The sequence below is a fragment of the Lepidochelys kempii genome, chromosome 3 (genome assembly GCF_965140265.1).
Source record: "Lepidochelys kempii isolate rLepKem1 chromosome 3, rLepKem1.hap2, whole genome shotgun sequence".
Taxonomy (NCBI): domain Eukaryota; kingdom Metazoa; phylum Chordata; order Testudines; family Cheloniidae; genus Lepidochelys; species Lepidochelys kempii.
Genome location: NC_133258.1, coordinates 49,762,150 through 49,786,001, shown reverse-complemented (window position 1 = coordinate 49,786,001; position 23,852 = coordinate 49,762,150). Strand labels below are relative to the sequence as shown.

Below are 23,852 nucleotides of genomic sequence, written 5' to 3'. Positions count from 1 at the left end.
AAGGATAGTGTCTTTGCTCTGTGAACCTACTTTTACTTTTTTCGCTAATATTTATTTAATTTAAGTCAGGATGCTGGACCAAACACATAAAAGAGGTCCAGAAAACTTGCACAAAAAACTGTACAAGGACTAATTTAATAAAGACTCTGTGAAAACATCCACTTGTGTATGTTTCCTGAAGGCAAAATAGCATATTTCTCTGGAGATACTCTACTTTCTATCATAGTTCCCATTTATATCAGATGATCAGGAGCTGGTCACATCCATGACATGCACAGAAATGGCTAGCAATGCACATTACTAACTATGGTCTTTGTTACACTCCTAAACTGATCAAGAATTGAACTAATATGAAACATTTCTGCCACAGTAACTCCATTTAACTTATTATTGCATTTCTAACTAGCTCCTGTTTCCCGGAATGTTTAATCCAAATAAGAGAATTGTGCCAACAAAAAGGAGGAAAAAAAATGAAAGCTGCCCTTAAACTACAAATATAACATATACATGAAAACCTTCATCTTTCACTCCAGTAGATTATGTAGAGAGACCTTGTTTCCTCTGGGAACAGATGATTTCCTAGGCAAGGCTACTACAACTGAATCAGTTTTCAGAACAAAGCCCCAATACCTCAGTTTTCTCCTTTTGTATATGATTTTTCCATAATTGTTTTTCCAGGCCAGATAGAACTGTGGAAACGTGGTTTGTTCGTACTGTGTCACAAAGAATTTTTATCAACTTTTCTAGATTTTTTATGGTGTCAGAAGAAGAACCTGAACACCCAATTTAATTAGAGAGTTATGCCATCTAGATGGAATGTTTTTAGGGATGACTCTTCAAATGAGAAAGATAAATACTTTCTCTCTTCATTCTAGGAGAAGGAAACAGTAGCATTTGTATGCTTTTCTTTTCTTTGCTTTGCTTCCATCTAATTGGGCTGGAATTAGACCAATGCTTGCTGTCTTCATGTACATCAGAAGGTATATCAATGAATCAAATATGAGGGAAAGGAAGGGCCCTGGGGCTTTACTTTGGCCTATTCCAGGGATCAGCAACCTTTGGCATGCGGCCCATCAGGGAAATCTGCTGGCGGGTGGGGACGGTTTGTTTACCTGCCGCGTCCACAGGTTTGGCCGATCGCAGCTCCCACTGGCTGTGGTTCAGTGTTCCAAGCCAATGGGGGCTGCGGGAAGCAGTGGCCAGAACATCCCTCGGCCTGTGCCATTTCCCGCAGCTCCCATTGGCAAACTGCGGCCAGTGGGAGCTGTGATAGGCTGAACCTGTGGACGTGGCAGGTAAACAAACTGTCCCGGCCTGCCAGCAGATTTCCCAGACGGGCCGCATGCCAAAGGTTGTCAATCCCTGGCCTAGTCTATACCTAAAACTTAGGTCAACCTAGCTACATTGCTTAGGGGTTTGAAAACTTCACATCCCTGAGACTCATAGTTAAGCCAACCTAAGCTCCAGTGTCGACCCTGCTAGGTTGATGGAAGAATTCTTCCACTGACCTAGCTACCGCTCTTGGAGAGGTGGATTAGCTACAGGAATGGAAAAAACCTTTCCATTGCTGCAGCAAGTGTCTACACTATAATGCTGCAACGGCACAGCTCCAGCTGTGCCTCTGTAGCACAGACATAGTCTTTGCACCCATGTATCAGCCACGACTTTTTAAAACAAAGTTTTAAGTCCTGTGAGTTGCCCTAGGGCAGGTAGGACCAGGATCCGAAGGTGGAGCCACCCTTTCCTATAGTTTCCTACATTTTCCAATTTGTGTCTTGCTTCAGTCCAACTACTTTTCACCTGCTCCTTCAGTCACACAGAGGAGAATCTGCTAAAACATTTTATGTCTGTGAGTGATGTTCTTTGTCTGTTCTGCCAATCAGGACAAAAACACTGCTGATAGAAAAGAGCCCTGACAAGCACGTTAGACACTTCTTTCTGTTTTTCTTTCTTTCGAGTTTTCCATTACATTTTCCTTTCAATGAGTGAAAACTCACACAGGACAGAGAGGTCATCTGGACTTTGCCTAAGCAGAATGCAATCTGGAGTATTTAGTGTGAAGGACAAACTGAGCCTTTGATTGGCAGGAATCTATAGCTTTTGTAATTGGTCCATTTACCATTTGTCACTCACGTGGCAGGATGAAAATCCTCTTAGTCTGGAATACTGCAGCTACATAAGGATAGAAAGGTACCGTAACTTCAAGCATTGGGTAAAGGGTTATCATGGATTTGGATTTTTTTTTTATTGCTAGAATCTTAGGGGGGGGGGAATGTAGGGTCAAATTCTGGCAGGTGCTACTGATGGATGCCTGAAAATACAAGAGCAGAGGCAGAAGCACAATGAAAAGTTGGCTGTCCCTATTATGGCTCCTGAAAATAATGTCAAGAGCCTGCAGAAGTTTGGGGTACGGACTAGAAGCAAGGAGGCATGGTACACATCTTTATTGATTTATGTTCCCTGATATGGCAATAGTCTTTACATACATACCCCAGCACTGATTATTCTTACTTTTTGTAATGGGATGCTTATATATGCATTCAGTGAGGGCTGGGAGGAATCATTAACACTTTTTCCCAACTGCCAACTAGAACATAGCCATAGTGTTAAAATAGCTGTTTGACCCATGCAATAAAACTGTAGTTGCCTTCTATTGACCAGAATGGCAAGAAAAAGTACAGTACCATTTTTAAATCTTTCATTGGGCGGAAAAGCATACAAACACATCAGAAGCTCTGTAGGAAAACATTGCTGAACGTTGATGGACAGCTGTGAAGCTAGCTGTGATTGAATTTTTCACTGTAAATACTTCCTTTTTATTCACACATTTATACAGCAAGCATTTGAATGGTGAATGTATTTATTTAGGAAGTTTTTTGCAGAGAGCTCTGAACTATTGTTGTAAGAGCATTTATCAATATCTTGTTTAATTTGTTGAATGATATTTTGTGTAATACTTATGGCTAATCAGTAAATGGCTTTGCTTTGGGAAAAGTAAAACTTGAAGGCCAGATTTTAAAATTTGCAATGCGAATAGTAGGTATGAAATTGCACATTCAAAAAAATAGGAAGAACTTTGAAATTTTGGCCTTAATACTATCACTTGTACTCTAAGTTTAAATGTACATAGCACACTATTTAAACAAAATGCAGAGCCTCTTGACAATAAGGTAGAGTGGACAAAACCCAGAGTCCAACATCAAATACATTGTTCAAATGGCAGGTAGTATTGTCTAAACAGGACCAAAACCCGTTCATTCTAGAAAATGATCTCAAATTCTGTCTTCTCTCTTTGTTGGAAGATTCCGACAGATCCTACTGTCTGCCGTCCCTAACAGTGTCTGATCAAGAGGTTTAGAATGGACATCCGCTTTGACAGACTGAACTCTGCTTCTATACAGCTTGTAATAAATGCACAAGAACCTACACTACTTTAGAAAATATAAGAAAATATTTCTTGTATTAAAGGTTGCTACAGTTGTCTTACAAAGTAAGGAATATATTTTTATTGAATTCAGTGGGGCTTAAGTGAAGACTATAAAAGGGAACAGAAAGTTATTCAGGGTTCATATTCAACATTATTAGGAAGTTTGTTAGCTATGGCTCATAAATGTCCAGTACCTGAGGAGAATTACAGGGACATTGTCAAGGTTGGCCCTCCTCCCTTTCCAAATGATATTTTATGTTTTAAAATGCATTCTGCTAAAACAGAACATTTATTTTTAGGATTGGGCTGTCAAAATTGAGGTTGGTTGAGCCATTGATAGTTGCTTCTATTCATTTTTTGAAGCCTACAGCTAGTGTATAGATGTGACTTACTGAATGCCTATTGAATAATGCTTGGACATTGCTTATTAAACAATACTGTACATTATTAGAACCCAGCTAGGATGAACTTTTAAGAGACAGTATTGAGATAGTATTTGTCATAAATATAAAGGGAAGGGTAAACCCCTTTGAAATCCCTCCTGGCCAGGGGAAAGCTCCTCTCACCTGTAAAGGGTGAAGAAGCTAAAGGTAACCTCGCTGGCACCTGACTAAAATGACCAATGAGGAGACAAGATACTTTCAAAAGCTGGGAGGAGGGAGAGAAACAAAGGGTCTGTATGTCTGTCTATATTCTGTCTTGGCCGGGGATAGACCAGGAATGGAGTCTTAGAACTTTTAGTAAGTAATCTAGCTAGGTACATGTTAGATTATTATTTCTTTTAATGGCTGAGAAAAGAACTGTGCTGAATAGAATAACTATTTCTGTCTGTGTATCTTTTTTGTAACTTAAGGTTTTGCCTAGAGGGGTTCTCTATGTTTTGAATCTAATTACCCTGTAAGGTATCTACCATCCTGATTTTACAGGGGGGATTTCTTTATTTCTATTTACTTCTATTTCTATTAAAAGTCTTCTTGTAAGAAAACTGAATGCTTTTTCATTGTTCTCAGATCCAAGGGTTTGGGTCTGTGGTCACCTATGCAAATTGGTGAGGCTTTTTATCCAACATTTCCCAGGAAAGGGGGGGTGCAAGTGTTGGGAGGATTGTTCATTGTTCTTAAGATCCAAGGGTCTGAGTCTGTAGTCACCTAGGCAAATTGGTGAGGCTTTTTACCAAAGCTTGTCCAGAAAGTGGGGTGCAAGGTTTTGGGAAGTATTTGGGGGGGAAAGAAGCGCCCAAACAGCTCTTCCCCAGTAACCAGTATTTGTTTGGTGGTGGTAGCGGCCAATCCAAGGACAAAGGGTGGAATATTTTATACCTTGGGGAAGTTTTGACCTAAGCTGGTAAAGAGAAGCTTAGAAGGTTTTTCATGCAGGTCCCCACATCTGTACCCTAGCATTCAGAGTGGGGGAGGAACCTTGACAGTATTGAAGGACTAATACGTTTGAACTAAGATTAAGTTGTGCTTTCTAGTAGTAAGAACTTTTGACAATTGCAGTAGGTTGTATTTATACTTTTTCTTCTCAAAGTTTTTGAAATCAAAAGCAGAGATCCTTTATTGATCTTAAGAACCCAAAGAACAGAATCCAAATATGTATTTGTGAAACATCCCACATAGATGACTTAGTGAATAATATTACACCTTTTTACCAAGTGGTTTGTCAAGTTCAGGACCCTGTGGGTTGTTCCATTAGGAGGAGAAATTGCTGATGGAGTCTGGTATCTTTAATGAAATCCTATTTATTTCCAAGAACTTACACAGTCTTGTTTCCCTGAAACAGGAGGAATCAAATAACAGAAGACAGATTCTTTGCTCACAGACCTAAGCTTGTTTCAGCCAACACTCTGCCCAAAAGCACTCTAATTAGCTTTTTCTAACTAACCAGTGCACTAACCAGTGTTTCTTTGGTTGAGGGTGGTGCTTCCTTTCTGTCTTCTCTGTTGGCTTCCCTCACAGACAAACACAGTTCTATAGTTAGCTCCATTGGTCCCTAGGGAAACCCTTTGGGTCACGCCATTCAGCTTCTACCCAAGCCTTGCCATGTCCCTGCATTTTGGATAGTACTCCTATTGTTTCAGCTACATGGTTACATAAAGGAACTTAATGGCTTTTTTACATTTACCCTTAATGAAAGAGATTGTTACACCCACCAACTTCAATGAGGTTTGGTCCAATAACTCTCTAAAGTTTTCATGTTTACTGGACAGATTGTTTCAATGTAATATTAACTAATCTCAGTGGTCAAATCAGGCACCCAAGTAATATAAATAATTGAGTGGTGGGTAAAATTTTAAGTGCAAAATGTCACCTCTTTGGGCATGTCTGCACAGCATTTTGGAACCCACAGGAGCTTTGCCAGAAGGGGATGGATCACTTCATAATTACCTGTTCTGTTCATTCCCTCTGGCCACTGTCAGAAGACACGATACTGGGCTAGATGGACCTTTGGTCTGACCCAGTCTGGCTGTTATGTTCTTATGAGACTCTCGGCCTGGATTGACAGTTTCAGGCTAGTGGAGCTCACACAAGCACTCTAAAAATAGCTGCATAGAGCTCAGATCCTGAAACCTAGAGGGAGGGGGGGGAGCATCAGAGCCTCACTTCCAGAATAAGCTTCAACATCAAAGGACTGTCTATATAGCTATTTTTAGGGCACTAGTGGGAACCCCACTAACCCGAGTCTGTGGATCTGGGCTGGGAAGCTCGCTCCTGCAACTCCAAAATGCTGTGCAGGCGGATCCTTTGGAGGAAAGATGTGCATTGCAAAGAAATTGTGTTAGATCTCTGTGCATTGAAAAGTTTGTGGAGTTTACAGCATTGATTTTTCTCTGTGTGTATGAATCTGGCTACAAAGGGGGTTTTCCATATTTATGTTCTACATCAAACATTATAGGTAACTTCCACCTATGAACATAAAAGTGCCTACTGTGTTTTTGTGACTGATGTACTTCAGTCTCACTGTTCAATTGTAAACTGTCTATCATTATTACAACAATGAGTAAGGACTGCTGGATCTGCCATATCTGGATGAGTATGCTCCCCCATTCATTGATTAATGGATCTAGAGTCCTCCATGGAATGCCACATTCAATAGTATGTCCCTAAGTGCTGTATTTTGCATTTGGATCTCTGATTTAACTGACAGATACAGTATGTAAAACCTCATGCAGACAGACTTTTCTCAATTGGCTACACATCAGAAAAGACTCAAGGTATTTATTCCCAAGTGTCTATAATAAATTGGCTCCTCGTATGCTTCAGAAATCAGAAAAAAGAGCATGTGCAGTTTGTAAATACAATATGTTGAGCCAAACAAAGGCAGGGACCCTGTAATTTCAATACTCTGTAATAGATTGTGCATATTAACAGCACGATAGAAATATTTAATTAAAAGGAAATTGTGTTGCATTTTATTGGATAGACCTGTAACAGAGGTTCCACACCCACCCTTCCTATCCCCATTTTATTGGATAGGCCAGACCTGTAACAGAGGTTCCATACCCACCCTTCCTATCCCCATGACAAACTCTACAACTCAGCTCCATCTCTGCTTTTCATGGACCTATGGCTCTGGAGAGGAGAGATACAAATCTAGAGACCTGTGCTACCTGGACAATAGCAGATGAGCAATTCTGCCTGCGAGGTCTGGCATGTCCCTCCAACAAATAACTTCTTCAAAATTTGGATATCCATATTGTAGATCTGAAATCAGAATTGAGGTTTAAGACCAGCTGCTAAAGTACAGTGTTTGTGCTACACATGCTCACAGGTCTTGTCTACAAAATCAGTTGAACAATTATTTCACCAGAAAGTAGTTTTTTCTCTCTATTTTTTCCTGTCCCTAATTTGCTACTTTTAGCACCACAAGCAAGGAGACTTGAAGATGGAGAGGTCATGCTGATACAGAGTCTTCAGCTAAATTTTTAATTCTCACTGCAGCTATTACAAGATTGTTTTCCAAAGTGAATTTATCTGGAAGATTCCAAGCTTTCCACTAGATACTTCTGGAGCAACTCAGGAGTGGGGACAGCAATTTTTTTCCCCACCAGGCCCATTTACCCTCTGCAAATTGAGCTCTATGTCATGTCCGGAGTGTGTACCATTTGTATAGCTGGAAACCTGCACTACCCCCTTAGAAGTGAAACTGTACAGGGACGTCTCCACAGCAAGGGAGGCAGGGGCAAAATTTGTCCTTTAATACACATTAATCTTTTATGCAAGCATTCCTTCTTAAAGTTCAACTCAGGAAAATGATAGGTCATGTCTGTGTAGTCAGCTAGGTATAGACACGATCACTCATGCTTTGAATATTAAGTTGCTCAAAGAAGTTATCTTAGATCTTAAAAAGCTACATTTGAGTAAATAAACTTCTTTTTCATTCTTATGTCAGACTTATACACTAGAACACAGATTTTATCAAAACAATCTTTCATGTTGGCCACTGTCTTTGAATTCTCAGCACTGTAGACTTCCACGTTACGTTACCCATTTACTTCTGGTCCGGGTTTCTCACGGAGTCATGATCAGTACTTCAGTGAGAACTTGATATAATCACCACATATGATCATCACTTGATATGGCCTGTCATGTAGCCAGAGAAAGCCAGCACTATGAAAAGGCACTGTGGGTATTGTAAATGAGAGGCTCTTCCTAACAACCAGATCAGTGCAGAAGCCAGAGGGAGGGATGCGTGGGAGGGCCACAATATGCCAAAGCCTGTGTTCCACAGATGTGCTGATTTTTTATTTTTAGCTATTTGAATTAGAGTGAAGCTTCACGGCTGCAGATATACAAAGGCTGGGGAGATTTCACAGCTCAGAAGTAGGAGGAGAGCTGCATTTTTAATAAATGAAAGCTTTATTTTCTTTTTTTCTCCTCCATTTGTTCAGTTTTAGTACTTAAAGAAAGGGAGAGAAGGCAGAATTAAACAATAAAGTGACTAAATGGGTACAAGAGAGCTGGAGTCTGATTGTATAATGTGGCAATTAAATCTGTCTCTGCTGTTTTGAGAGGAAGCAGCATACCTATGTAGATTGTGAGTACCCTCTTGAGTAATACCCCATGCAAAATCCAAATGCTTATCTTCAGATCAGCTCTTGTACATATAAAGAAAATTTCCCAGTGTCCATATATAACTTTCAAGCTAAAAATCATATTTCGACATCTCACCATGTAAAAACATGTTATTTTTTTTAACTGCATTTGGGAACAGAAACCAGAGTGTGTGTCATATTTAAAGAGAAAAGATCTAAAATAAAAGAAGTCAACTACTGCATGAAAAGCACTTGAGGACAATTCACACCCATTTCTCTCTGATCTTCCTGGTTCTCTTTTCAGGAAGTTAAGCTGGAGCAATCAGTATTATTTATAGTGGGAAATCTGTGAAATTTATTTGGGAAATTATTCTTTTGCTCTTGATGCAAATTAAATAAACCTGCTATGTTTTTGTTCAAAACCTAAATAAAAATTCCCATGAGTTTTTTTTAATTATAAAGTTGAAATAAGCAAACAAAAATATATCTCTACAATGCAGTACTCTACTTTTTAATTATGTTTCAGAAAATGTATAGTAAGGCTCTTAGTCTTTGATGACAGTATTGTGCAATAAACCAATTCTTTCAAAATAATGTTTTCTAAGACTCGATGATATTTTTAGAAAATAATATTTTAATGGTGATTTGCCATTTTGTCAAGGGAAAAATGCTTTCTAAATCTGGACTATTACTAAGACAATGAAACTTTAAATATTAAAGTGCTTATTAATACTATTTTTCTTTGTCAGGATAGGCTAGCTTCATATTACTATTACAGAGCATAGGGGAATGAAGTCTGATAGGGTAATTGATCAGAAGCTGATGAATTTTTAATCTAAATCAGTCAAGCTTATCTGTCAGGCCACTGATAGGCCAAGGTCTTTCACTGTAGGTTTCATAGTTGCCTCTAGAATACATCCTTATTTCATTTTTCAGGTTTAAAGTGTCCTGGCTGAATACAGCACTACATGCTTTGAAGTATTCTAGCTTTTCCTTTAGTTCCCTACACAGCAGATAAGCTGCAAAATTATCTACATTGATTTCTTTGTAATTGCTTGGCAATTAGATTTTTAAGCTTCAGCACTACGTGAACAACCAAACAGTACATTCTGTATTAAAGCCGAATGCCACATTGTCAAATAAAGGAAAGAAAAGCCTCTTAAGATTTATGAAATATTACTCTGTGTTAATGTGTTTGGGAGAGAAGGTGCACACATTTCTTTAAATAAAAACAGAAACAACTGGTAAAAGACCATACACCAAAATTATATTTAAAAAAATAGTGTTAGATCCTCACTTGGTATAAATTCGCATATTCCACACACTGACTTCAAGAAAATACCAGTTTACACAATCATGGATCTCACCCCCTATATGTCTATTTTAAATTAATATCTTCCTCAGAGTAAATAAATGCCTTATTGCTGATATTTTATGCAATGCAGATTGGCTCTGTACTGCTCTTCAGCATGTTAAAGCTTAGATCAACTTTGCTACGATAAAAAGATATATTTTTTCTATATTTAAACAATAACTCAATTTAAATAAATTTCAGCTATGAGTAATACATCTCACTTTCTTTTTACATGGCTTGCAAATAACTACTCTTATTGCTAGAATTCTTTTAGGAGAATACAGAGTTTCCATAATATTATGGCAAATAACAGGCTTTTAATATCTTTCCATTTTCTAATTATTCACACAATGTTTACTAGCTGAATTTCTTTCCCTACTTCCTGAATGGCCCAATAGAGGACCACCTACATTAAAAGAGAGGGACATATATTGACCCAAAGTTTCCAGAAGCTATCTTCTACCTCACCCACCCTCCACTGTCTTTTTTCTCATTCTTTTGGACTGTATCCCTCTTGACAAAGAAATCAGACTTGAACCCAGAGATTTTAAAATGTTCTCCTTGTGACAGGTCTCCCCCTCTTCGAGGTGCTGCTTGGAACTGGGGTACCACTGAGGCCACCTGACCCACCAGCCTGGTATCCCTTTCATCCTATAATGCTGTGACAAGCTGCAGATATGCTCCTGGGCTCACACTTTCTCCAGCACAGAGGTAGGGACACATCCACCTACACACCCACCTGCAGAAACACACAGACACTGAAATCAGCTCCGCATGGGAAGGCTCAGCTAAGGAATTGTCCAGTTCTCAAGTGCACACCCCACTCTAGAGGGTAAACCCAAAATTGTACTATCTTGCACAGCACAGAGAACTGTGCAGCATAAGCTCATTAAATTCACCCCCTCCCTCAATGTGGAGAGAGAGAGAGATATACACAGCTTTCTGTCCCAAATTATGATTTCATAGAATCATAGAATATCAGAGTTGGAAGGGACCTCAGGAGATCACCTAGTCCAACCCCCTACTCAAAGCAGGACCAATCTCCAATTTTTTTTTTGCCCCAGATCCCTAACTGGCCCCCCCTCAAGGATTGAACTCACAACCATGGGTTTAGCAGGCCAATGCTCAAACCACTGAGCTATCCACACACACTGGTTTTAGACAAAACAAAAACAAGTTTATTAATTACAAAATATAGATTTAAGTGATAATAAGGGAAAGCAAACAGATCAAAGCAGACTACCTAGCAACTAAAACAAACACACATCCTAAGCTTAAAATACTAAAGAAACTGGTTATAAGTAGCAAATTCTCACCCTAAATATTTCAGGCAGATTGCAGAGGTTTTTGAAGGCAAACTGCACTTGCTTGCAGCTTAAAACTCCAGTTATTCCTTTCACAGACTAGACAACCCTCTAGCCTGGGTTCAGCCCTTCCCCCTAGTTCAGTCTTTCTGTTTCTCATGTGTTTCGATCAGTCTTCTTTCTTGGGCAGGGAGTCAGTGAAGAATGAATCTTGATGATATCATTCCGCTGCCTTATATAGTTTTTGCATATGGCAGGAATCCTTCATCTCCCAGTTTGATTCCCACACCCAGTCAGTGGAAAAACACTAGTATTATCATGGAATCCAGTACCAGGTGACTTGGTCACTTGTCCCTGTAGGGTCAGAGCAGCCATAACTCAGAGGTTGTTTGCAGCATCCCCAGGAAAGTTCCCAGGTGGGAGATTAGCATCTTCAAAGACCTATTGTTCTTCCTAATGGCCCTTACCAACCAGCCATCCAGACGGATTGCATTCTGTCTAGTGGGTGTTCCCCAGGTGTAAAGACATTTGTAATAGATGCATAGAAAATATTCTTAACTTCAAATACCAAAATGATACAGGCATACAAATAGGATAAGCATATTCAGTAAATCGTGACCTTTCCAATTATATGTTACATGCCGTATCTGGTATAAATACATCATAGTTATGCCATAATCATATCATAACAATATCCCTATGAAGAATATGGAGGAGTAGTGTCACGCTCCTGTAGCCATCAAACCTGTAGGTTTTCATTAAAACCTGAACCCTGTATGTTTTAATAAGAAAACATATAGATTTCAATTGTGGCTTTGCAACCCAATCAAAGGTAAGGATACTAAAACACCCAGGAACTCCAACTTACAATCTATCTTTGTTTCCTTCTGCTGCTCCCAGCTGTCAGTAAACTGTACCTGGTCAACACCTAGCACAATGTACTTTCCCCAGCATGGTAATGCAGCTATGGTGATTGGTGTACTGTCAAGGGGATCCGAAGCTCCACGCAGTCCCCATCATCTTCTGCCCACCTGCACAAAGAGGAGTACATAGAGGCTCCCAGAGCCTGCTTCCCTTTCCACGCTGATAAGTTTCATGTAGGTAGCCATTTCCAGCTGGACCACAATTTGGCCTATAGCTAGGATTTCTATACTGGGCATAGTTAAAGACTTCATTTGAGCTAATACTTTAATTTATGACCTAAACCTTTGACACTTCTTTAAAACTTCCTAAAATTGTTGGTACATAAATGATGGCTGCCAGGGGACATGAAGAATTAATTTAGGTTTGCCAGTCCCAATGCTGGCCAAGCTTCTGCTGAGATGGATGTTCAAGAGGAAGAGAAGGATGAAGTATGAAGGAATTAAGACTGTCAGACAAATGAAATTCAATTAAATGTTCTCCCTTTCTCTCTCTCTCTTTCCCGTCTTATATTTATCTCCTTCATTAGCTTAACCCCAGAATGAATTGCTGTAATGGTTGATGATAAATAGTTTGAATAATCCAGGGCTGTTCTAGCAAAATTGTGATAGGGTTTCATATATATTAGGGTTTTAAATCTCCCTTAGTGAGTGAAAACCCTGATGTTTTAACATAAAAATAATAGATTCATAGATTCCAAGGCCCAGAAGGCTCCACTGTGATCATTGCCTGACCCCCCGTATAACACAGGCCATAGAAATTCCCCAAAATAATTCCTAGATCTTAGAAGAAGCAGCAGATTAGTTTACAGAAAGTTGCTATGGCTTTTATCCTGCAAGCTTTCCTGCACAGGTGCAGGAGTCTGCCTAAGCAGAACCCTACTGACATCAATAGGGCTTCCTATTGCATGTGGGTCCACCCACGTTGGACAGCTTATAGGATCAAGACCCTTATATAATTTATTTAGTAACACATGCCCAATTAACATGGTAGAGGAGATAAATATGTTCTTATGGGGGATAGTAGCAAATCCTGTTCAAAAGCTATGGGTCGTGGCTCAACAAGAGCCTGATGTCGAGCATTTGAGGAGGAGGGATAAGGGACCACCACATTTATTCAGAGAAGAACAGACGCCAGCTATGGCAATGGCTCTATCCTGCTTTTTATTTATTTGTTTTGGTCTCCCCAAAAGGCACTGGACTATGCAGCACAGAGCTTGGCAGAGACAGAGACGGACCTGCATCCAAGTTTCTATTACCTGGTGTCCTAAAATTAGGCCTGGAATGACCTCTGTACTGAAAAGTTCGGGGCATTCATTAGGGCATATCCTCAAGGAAGCTCATGAATCTTTGTGTGTAAAGGCCTGAAGCAGATTCAGTTCTCCTTTTCAGATTACTCCTTTGACATTTTTGGGGAAGTTGGGCCACAACAGGGAAGGAAACACAGGCGAGAAGGAAGCTTCACCAACAAACTACCACTTGGATAGGCAGAAAGTTATTCTGCACTTCTCCTAGTTACCACACAGTTTGACAAAATTATGTTTGTTCTGCCAGAAAGGAGATTCAGCCATGGGATGTGCAGGAAAGGATACTATGGCTATAAAGCCCTGAAGATTGCATCCCATAGGAAGGAAAAGTGGATGTTTCCACAAATTCTATTAAAGGACAAATTCGCAAAACAGCCAGAAGGCAAGATGCTTAATCACCTGAGCTTTCTTCACATGGGCAGCATCTCACATCCTCACCACAGAGAAGGATGGTCCAAGTAATTTTGGTCAGCAGCCTAACATGTTCTTGAACCCACAGAATTGTGGGATTTAAAAATAAATGTGTGAGGGCACTCTTTTAAAAATATATTTACACTTATAAATAGTGTAATGATACACTGAAATGGGTTTCACTTGTCATTTATGAATGTAAAGATATTCTTAAAAGCTGATTTTGATCTACTTGACTATAATAGCTCCAAACTAAAGTTTTATACATGCCCATCACCACTGTATCAGCACCTATAATACTGTAGCCCATATATGATAAGCTAATAATGTACACTTTAGAAAAAAGAATGGTTTATGGTTATTCTTCTCATTTTTAAGCCAATGAGAAACTTCCCTGCATAAGGAGTAATAACTGCAAGATTTGGTTATCTGTCATAAAGAGGCTTGCTCTTGTTAGCCAAATATGTATCTCACAGGTATTACTAAAATGTATGATTTTAAGGTCAGATTTGAGTTATAGCAAGGAAAAAAAACTGCAAGCCCCTGGTAGGAGTTACATACAGGTAGAAAGATAACAATAATTCATATAATTTGATCCTGTTTCTAATCATATACCCATAAAATATCAGAGCATGATCCATCTTTTTATATTTTTTCCTTTCATCTCTCATTTCCTTTTTTATTGATAAATACAATGTTCAGCTACCAACAGTACAGCACAAACAATTTATTATATATTAATATGTATAACAAACCAAAACCAGTTCTCAGTTCTGCCAGTTGCCCCAATATGGTTGGATTCCCCTGCTCCCACAAAGTCCCCGGGTGAAATTTTGTCAAAACTGTCATTGACTTCCATGGGCCAAGACAAACATCCTCAGTGTTTTCTGTGCAGAGCAACTTGGGTCCTTCCGTAGTGGGTGCATCTTACTTATAACTCAGACTGCTTTGCCAGAAAAAATATTTCTATATTTTGAAAACTAATAAAAACTGTAAAAAGTGAAAAAAAGGAGGGGTGGGAATGGGAAGCATTTCCATTCTTTTGATCATCTATAACTAAAGAGTCTGATGTGTTTTCTTCAAACTTTAATTTACAAAAATAAGCATTTTTCTTCTGATCTGTTCTATGGCAGATTATGACCACAATGTATTTTTTGTAGACTATGAAAACAGAAGTATTTAATGAAAATGCTGGAAGCCCTTTAACTACAGAGATGCAAATTTTGCTGGTGTAATTATCATTTTGTTTTTTCTGTGAGCCACTTTTATGGCAAGCTGAATTAAAAATAAAAATAAAATCTTTACGGATCATATTTTACTTGCACTTGAGCTAGAACAATATACTTTCAAAACTTAGAAACAGAACAGCCACCAGAACACTGATTTTATTTGAGCAGTGAAACTAGTTCCATTTGGTTCTCGTGACAATCTTTCTCTGTTTACTTTACAATTGTTTTTGTCTGTTAAGTGTATGAACGATATTTTCTTAAATACCATCTCTAACTATCTCATTTAAGAAGAAAGTTAAAGAAGATTGTCTAGCAATTCATTCCATGCTAATGCTTATATCTGATGTGTGAACTATGACCCTAGCTTATGGAGTCATCAAAGCAGCAAATTGTTATCTGAAGTGCTTTCTTTGTGCAGTGTTACCAGTAATACTGAGTAATTAGTACAGTAATGAGCAACTTTAATTATAATTATAAAAATTGTCTAGGGAACTATATTTCTTGGGGTGAGGCTGGGGTGAGGCTGCAGCACATGATATTTTGAAGCAAGTCTTTGTTTAGGTGGATCCTTTTTACATCAGCTACCGGATAGTTCTGTATTTTTCTATAAATAAATTATTATAAAACACATTATATGAATTATTTCTTTGCCATTGTGCCATTTCAGTTTTTCTAGTCCCCTCATAGAGTAATAAATATAATCTTCACATTATCGCATTCTTTGGATTTCTCAAAATCTACATGTATATATTTTCCAAGAACCAATACAGTAATTCATATAAAAGATACAATATGCAATGTGAAATAAGAAAAGTATTAATTCCAACAACTCAATATACTATGGAATGAAACCTCTGAGAACATACAAGATTATTATCTTATGGTAGTAATGGGAGCTTAAGATCGTTTGGAACACCCTGATACAAAACCTGGATTTTTTGAAGGAAACAAATTGGAGAAGGAAACATAAGAATCAAATTCCAATTTAAGACTCAGACCCTAGCAGGTAGGAAAGACAAACCAATAGCAGGTGATGTACAAACACACACAAAAACACAATTCTTTCCCCAAAGCACTTTCAGTCTAAATTGAGAGAACTTGTTAAAAAAGAAGTGTGATCAAAAAAGAGGAGAGAAGGCAAGAACTTAGGTTGAGGATAATGAAAAAAGGATCATGTGACTGAATTGGTTAGCTATTAAATATTTGATCATGTTCGTGGCTTCAGTTTTGGAGCAACAAGCTAAAATACAGTGTTGTAACTTATTGTGAATAGTTCCTCAGGTGTATAGTATGTTGTTAGGGGGCAATGTTCAAGCATTTCCCTAGAATCTCCACATTCACATTTGGGTCATTCCTTAGCTTCCACTTGGGTCACACTGTCACAAGTCTTTGCCATCCCAGCTCTCACTCGAGAGTATATCAGTATTTTCATTTGAGATCAGTGCCTGGAGGGACTCGTTCTGAAGGTGTCATAAATATAAAGGGAAGGGTAACCACCTTTCAGTATACAGTGCTATAAAATCCCTCCTGGCCAGAGGCAAAATCCTTTCACCTGTAAAGGGTTAAGAAGCTAAGGTAACCTGTCTGGCACCTGACCCAAAATGGCTAATGTGGGGACAAGATACTTTCAAATCTGGAGCGGGGGGTGGGGGGGGCAAAGGGTTTTGTCTGTCTGGGTATACCTTTGCTGGGAACAGATCAAGGATGCAAGCCTTCCAACTCCTGTAAAGTTAGTAAGTAATCTAGCTAGAAAATGCGTTAGATTTTCTTTTCTTTTTTTTTTGTTTGTAAAATAAGCTGTGCTGGAGGGAATGTGTATTCCTGTTTTGTGTCTTTTTGTAACTTAAGGTGTTGCCTAGAGGGATTCTCTATGTTTTGAATCTGATTACCCTGTAAAGTATTTACCATCCTGATTTTACAGAGGTGATTCTTTTACCTTTTCTTTAAATAAAATTATTCTTTTAAGAACCTGATTGATTTTTCATTGTTCTTAAGACCCAAGGGTTTGGGTTTGTGTTCACCTGTACCAATTGGTGAGGATATTATTATCAAGCCTTCCCCAGGAAAGGGGGTGTAGGGCTTGGGGGGATATTTTGGGGGAAGATGTCTCCAAGTAGGCTCTTCCCCTGTTCTTTGTATAAATCACTTGGTGGCAGCTTACCAGGTTTTTAACCTAAACTGGTTCCCAAGGCAGGAAAGAAATCTGTGCCTTGGGGAAGTTTTAACCTAAGCTGGTAAGAATAAGCTTAGGGGGTCTTTCATGCAGGTCCCCACATCTGTACCCTAGAGTTCAGAGTGGGGAAGGAACAGTGACAGAAGGAACCAGGTTCTCACTGATCATCAGCATTTCCCACCATTTTGCTACTATGTAGCCTTCCACAGTGGTATTTTGGGGTAAAGGATTTTCAGACAGAGCTATTTCTGGACTTCAGCCTCTTGAGTGGTAGCATGTGTCCATGCAGTGGATGTCTTGGATCATGCACCTGTTTTTGTCTCTCCTTCGTACTGAAGGCACCCTACCTCACTAATGGTGGTGCAACCCCTCGAAGACAGTACAGCGACAGTGTGGGAGTCAGTTTCAATGTCCCTGTGAAGATCCTACAGGATTTATTGAGTTCAGTATCAATTATATGTGAATGGCTTAAGTATACTAGGACATGTTACTATGAAGCGGAGTAACATAGGCGAGACTGGTTGCTCGAAGTTTTCCAGGGGTCAGCTCTTCATTTTGTGTTGGCCAGCTTCTGGAGTACACAATTCATGGAGTTCACTTTTTTTCAGCTTCTTTATGTGCTCTTTGAATGTCAGCATTCAGTCTAATGTGAACCCAAGGTACACTTGATGTTCATAGCGATCAAGGATTGTACCGTGCCATGATATCTGAAGTTTTCACATGGCCTGATGGTGTTTCAGGTGAATGGAACACACTTGTGTCTTTCGAGGTATAGCATTCAAGAACCATGTCTGATAATATTTTCCAAGTACACTCAGAGAACCATTTAGAGTGTACTTAATGTCCTCAAATTTTTCTGACTAGGTGGTGATGCAAAGGTGATCTGCATAAATGAATCTTTACATATCAGGGAATTCTGGTCGGTCATTTTTGTAGACATCAAACAGCAAGTGTGATGACACTGAACCTTGAGCCAATCCATTCTGTTGAGTATGCCATTGACTTTTCTGAACATCCATCTCAGCAAAAATACATTGATTCTCAAGCAGGGAGTAGATGACCTGGACCATTTTGCTTCCTCTCAGAATTCTTGCCAATTTCAGTAGAAGTGCACAATGGTTCATGGTGTCGTAAGCAGCTGGCAGATGAACAAACACAGACCCTGTAATTTTGCAGATTGAGAAACTATCTTTGATGTTCTGAGATGGGTTGCAACTTAGCCTTAGCATGAATGAGATGGGCTGAAATAGGCTTGGTCATCAGTCAGCTGCTCTTTCTATTGGCTCTATTCTACACATGATCATCTGTGCATATAGCTTCTAGGTTGAGAAAAGGATATTGGGTGATAACTCTTTCCAGAGCTACGGTCTTTATGTGGTCTGAATAGTGCAATCACTTTGGCCTGTCTCCAGAGCCTGGGGGTCTGTGTTGTCTCCACGCAAGAATTAAAGAAGTCAAACATCCAATTCTGCACTTTTGTGACAAAATGCAGTAATCATTCATTAAATACACGATGGAGTCCAGTTGCTTTTCCACATTTCAGAGTTTTCATGGCTATTATAAGTGTCTCAGTGTTGAGTTGCTCATTGTGCACTTTGCTGTCTGAGGAGTGGACAACATTCCTGCTTAACTTGTTTCTTTTTCTGTTTTGCTTTGTGGCTGGCTGACCATTTAGGGTGCGTTCGTGTGCAACTTGTCTGTGAGAGACTGTGGCAATGAATTTGGGGTTTTGTCCATCAGGGTTCAGCTTGCAAATATTAGCCCAGGCTTTAGTTTCCTATTACAGCACAGGTTTGTTGTTTCAACCATCTCCCTCCAATGGTCACACTGATCCTTTCTATTCTCTCATATAAGCATGTTCCTGAGTCCAATGGTTTCTTCACCAAACAGATCCAAGTCAAACAGTTCTGAATATTTTTTAGATTGTTGTCTGGTCTGTTCTGAAAGCCCAGGTACAAATAATTTCCAGTGTGCCATAGGGGTGTACTTTGATGAAGTCTTTCACACCAGGGAGACAAATTCTCCATAACACTCATGTGCCAGAGTAATATCACAGATGGATAAATCCAATTCAGAGGTAAAGCCTTCCCAGTCAGCCTTTCTAAAGTTGAATCACAGCAGATACTTTTCAGAGTAACAGCCGTGTTAGTCTGTATTCGCAAAAAGAAAAGGAGTACTTGTGGCACCCTAGAGACTAACCAATTTATTTGAGCATAAGCTTTCGTGAGCTACAGTTCACTTCATCCACAGTATGCATCCAATGAAGTGAGCTATAGCTCACGAAAGCTTATGCTCAAATAAATTGGTTAGTCTCTAAGGTGCCACAAGTACTCCTTTTCTTTTAGCAGATACTTTGTTTTTCTGGGCTGTACTATAGCCTCTAATAGCACTTATTGGTCTATGCTTTGACCTTGGAATTGCTGCCATGACCTCCTTTTTGAAGTTGCCTGTATTTTGATGAACAACAAAGGGTACATTGGGATTGTACTCTTTGTTCCATCATGTGCTTTGGAAGATATATTTGTCACTGAAGTCATACAGCAAAATCAAGTTGTTTGGCGCTGCCCACTTCTCAAATCCTTCCTTATTGTTGTCATTGTTGGGGTATCCCAGATGGTGTTGACACTATTGAAGACCCCTATGATGAGGCATGGTTTTTCTGACAGGGGAAAGTTGGCTGGCCAGGCCAACTGTTCAGCTGGTGGCTTGTAAGCAAAAACTACTGCTATTTTATCAAGTTCAACCATGATGAGTTCCATTGTAGCACAGTGTTTCACAGCAGTGTTTTTCACCCGTCTTTTGTCCAGTACAAGTATTGTGCTGCCACAGATGTTGCTTTTTATGTTCACAGAAATATACATGCTAGGGATTTTTGGGGCTGCTGTCTCTCTCTTTCTTGCAAGCATGATATATGCTTTTATACCAGACAGAACATCAGCCTTCTCTGCAAATAATCCTTCCACATTGAAACTGATGACTTTAGGTGCCCTGTATATGACATTTATGTCTATTTCTCCTGTGTTCTCAGTGCATATTGTCAGATTTGGTGTCTGCCATGGTTAGTGGCAATGGGAGATTAACAGGGGTCATGACGCAGATAGATCAATCAATCGATCAATCGCTAGATAGTTAGATATTTCCTTAACTGTTGCACAACCTAGTCATCATCAGCTGGCTGATTTTTGTAGGTTTCACAGCAGGAGTGAGTCTGCAGGAGGAATTTGAAGGAAGACAAGTAATGTCTTTAATGGATTAGTTCCATGCATAAGGGGCAGTATGGAAGAAAGCATTAGCTTACATAGGAAATATTAACAAACCAAAAAATAAAAATTGTCTACAGTTAAGGCCAAGTCTGATCCCATTGAGGTCAACAGAAAAACTTCCATTGACCTCAGTGGGACAAAGATTTGGCCTTTAATCAGCAAAAAATTCATTACAATTTTAAATTATTAATGCTAAAATAAAAATATTATTTTTAGTTGAAACACCTTACATATTTCACTAATTTGTCATGGTGACAAATGACTGACAACAAATGTGATTAATTAGATTGTTTAACCAATTTATTTGAGCATGAGCTTTCGTGAGCTACAGCTCACTTCATCAGATGTTTACCGTGGAAACTGCAGCAGACTTTATATACACACAGAAATCATGAAACAATACCTCCTCCCACCCCACTGTCCTGCTGGTAATAGCTTATCTAAAGTGATCAACAGGTGGGCCATTTCCAGCACAAATCCAGGTTTTCTCACCCTCCACCCCCCCACACAAATTCACTCTCCTGCTGGTGCTAGCCCATCCAAAGTGACAACTCTTTACATAATCAAGTCGGGCTATTTCCTGCATAGATCAAGGTTTTCTCACATCCCCCCCACCCCCATACACACACAAACTCACTCTCCTGCTGGTAATAGCTCATCTAAACTGACCATTCTCCAGGTTTAAATCCAAGTTAAACCAGAACATCTGGGGGGGGGGGGGGGTAGGAAAAAACAAGAGGAAACAGGCTACCTTGCATAATGACTTAGCCACTCCCAGTCTCTATTTAAGCCTAAATTAATAGTATCCAATTTGCAAATGAATTCCAATTCAGCAGTTTCTCGCTGGAGTCTGGATTTGAAGTTTTTTTGTTTTAAGATAGGTCGCTATCTTAAAACAAAAAAACTTCAAATCCAGACTCCAGCGAGAAACTGCTGAATTGGAATTCATTTGCAAATTGGATACTATTAATTTAGGCTTAAATAGAGACTGGGAGTGGCTAAGTCATTATGCAAGGTAGCCTGTTTCCTCTTGTTTTTTCCTACCCCCCCCCCCAGATGTTCTGGTTTAACTTGGATTTAAACCTGGAGAATGGTCAGTTTAGATGAGCTATTACCAGCAGGAGAGTGAGTTTGTGTGTGTATGGGGGTGGGGGGGATGTGAGAAAACCTTGATCTATGCAGGAAATAGCCCGACTTGATTATGTAAAGAGTTGTCACTTTGGATGGGCTAGCACCAGCAGGAGAGTGAATTTGTGTGGGGGGGTGGAGGGTGAGAAAACCTGGATTTGTGCTGGAAATGGCCCACCTGTTGATCACTTTAGATAAGCTATTACCAGCAGGACAGTGGGGTGGGAGGAGGTATTGTTTCATGATTTCTGTGTGTATATAAAGTCTGCTGCAGTTTCCACGGTAAACATCTGATGAAGTGAGCTGTAGCTCACGAAAGCTCATGCTCAAATAAATTGGTTAGTCTCTAAGGTGCCACAAGTACTCCTTTTCTTTTTGCGAATACAGACTAACACGGCTGTTCCTCTGAAACCTTAGATTGTTTGTTTGTTTAACTTAACATTTCTCTCCCTGACCCCTTTACATTTTCTGGAGCATTTTTAACAATTACACAATCTTATTTGTCCCCCTGTCAAGAAACATTAGAATTAAAACTGCACAGATGAAGAAAATAAAAGTTCTCTACCTTTTCCAAGACTGAACAAGCAAACGCCACCGGATTAGAAATGTTCCTGATACAGGAGACTGCACCAGCAGCAAGAGTTTTACCATTCATGATGATTGCATCAAGTTCCACATAACCATCAGCATTCAGTACAGCACCATGACCTGCAGGAAACCATTCCATTTGTAAAAGGTCAAACATTCTTAGCCTTAAGCTTTTGAAATGAAGCAGAGAAAACAATTTCAGAGCTATTTACTACCCTGTTCTCTGACAGCTTTTGTCCTGGCTTCCTGTAAGAGATATTTGCTTTTATAGTCACAATCCTTTAAGTAAATATGATGCTTGTGGCTACAAAAAAAGCATTTGATTGTTTTCTTTGAGTCATAAAGCTTTTATCTTGTTTCTAAAATCATAAACCCTGTTAGGCATTGCATTTTTCCAGTGGTATTGACTGTTGTCCCTTCTCAACATTTTAGGTAATCAGATAAGAGTATCGATGATCATAGAGCAACTCTAGTAATGTAGGAAGATATTTATAATACATGAAATATGTTTACTACTGAGGTAAACATGACTATTTTAGAGACAAGGCAAAACTGATTACTATTGTCAAGTTTCAACACTTTGCATTTCTAATATGCTTCTAAGCTATCTGCTTTTGGGGCATTTAAAAGAGTAGATTCAGAGCCCCTTCAGCATTGTTTAAACACAGAAGCACACACATAATCATTATCAAACAGGCTATTATGGCTGTGAAGAATTCTATCCAAATAGGAAAAATAAAGATGCAAAATCAGTGTAAAGCAAAATGAACAGTAAAATGGGGCCTTACTAAAATTCCCACAAAGATATTATTAGTAAGTGAAAAAAGTACTGTATAGTGAGGGAGGAGGTGTATTATTATTATTAATTATTATTTTCAATTGGGCCATAACCTTTAACATGTGTAGTGATTTTGGTCAATCTAGGCAGCAGTGGGCATTTTTCCCATGTTGGAAAACCATGGCACAATTGTTAGTCTTTGCTTATGGCAAGCCCAGATTGGAATGTCAAGATTTTTTTTTTTTTTATTAGAGAGAAAAGATGAGTGAGTTAATATCTTTTACTGGACCAACTTCTGTTGGTGAGAGAGACAAGCTTTCAAGCTTACACAGAGCTCTTCTCTGGATCTGGGAAACATACTCACTTTCCCATTATGTTCGTGTCTCTCGCCAACAGATGTTGGTCTAACAAAAGATATTACTTCACACACCTTATCTCTCTAGTATCATGGGGCTGACGTGGCTACAACACTACTGCATACACAATTTTTCTTTTTGTCAGAACTGAGGAGTACTGGCAGGATATACTGGCAAAGCTTGTGTGGAAGATATACACAATCTGCCATGCACCTACACTATCAGTCACTTGCATAAGCACTCAGATTCACCCCCAAAATTATTACAAACCTGAAACAACTTCTAGACTATCCAGCAACACTTTTCTTTCAAACATTCCTACTAATGTTTCTCATTTCTCTGCTTTGAAAGCATCCCTAAAGCACCATCAGGTTTATGACTCAATAAATCTGTGAAAAGGCTTACAGTGAAATAACGGTCATCTGCTTCTAAATTAAAATAGTATCATAACACTAGGGGCTGGTATCTATAAACGTGTAACTCCTATAAGTAAAACATTAAATGGAGAAACAAATCCTTCCCAGACTTGATGTACATGACATAGCTGGGCAGTTAAGCAAAGGACTTCAATGTAACAAC

General features: G+C 39.2%; 1 protein-coding gene across 9 annotated transcripts in view; it reads right to left on the bottom strand.

Moving 5' to 3' along the window:
* LOC140908681 (isoaspartyl peptidase/L-asparaginase-like) overlaps positions 1–23,852 on the bottom strand; it is a 240,900-nt gene that overhangs the window by 154,822 nt on the left and 62,226 nt on the right. For all 9 annotated transcript variants that reach the window (XR_012157954.1, XR_012157952.1, XR_012157953.1 and 6 more), the window contains exon 3: positions 22,117–22,259. Coding sequence is in view for 6 of the 9 variants with exons in the window: in XM_073336339.1 (XP_073192440.1) it covers positions 22,117–22,259 (143 nt within the window). In the remaining 3 variants the exon portion in view is untranslated. The remainder of the gene's footprint in view (positions 1–22,116; positions 22,260–23,852) is intronic.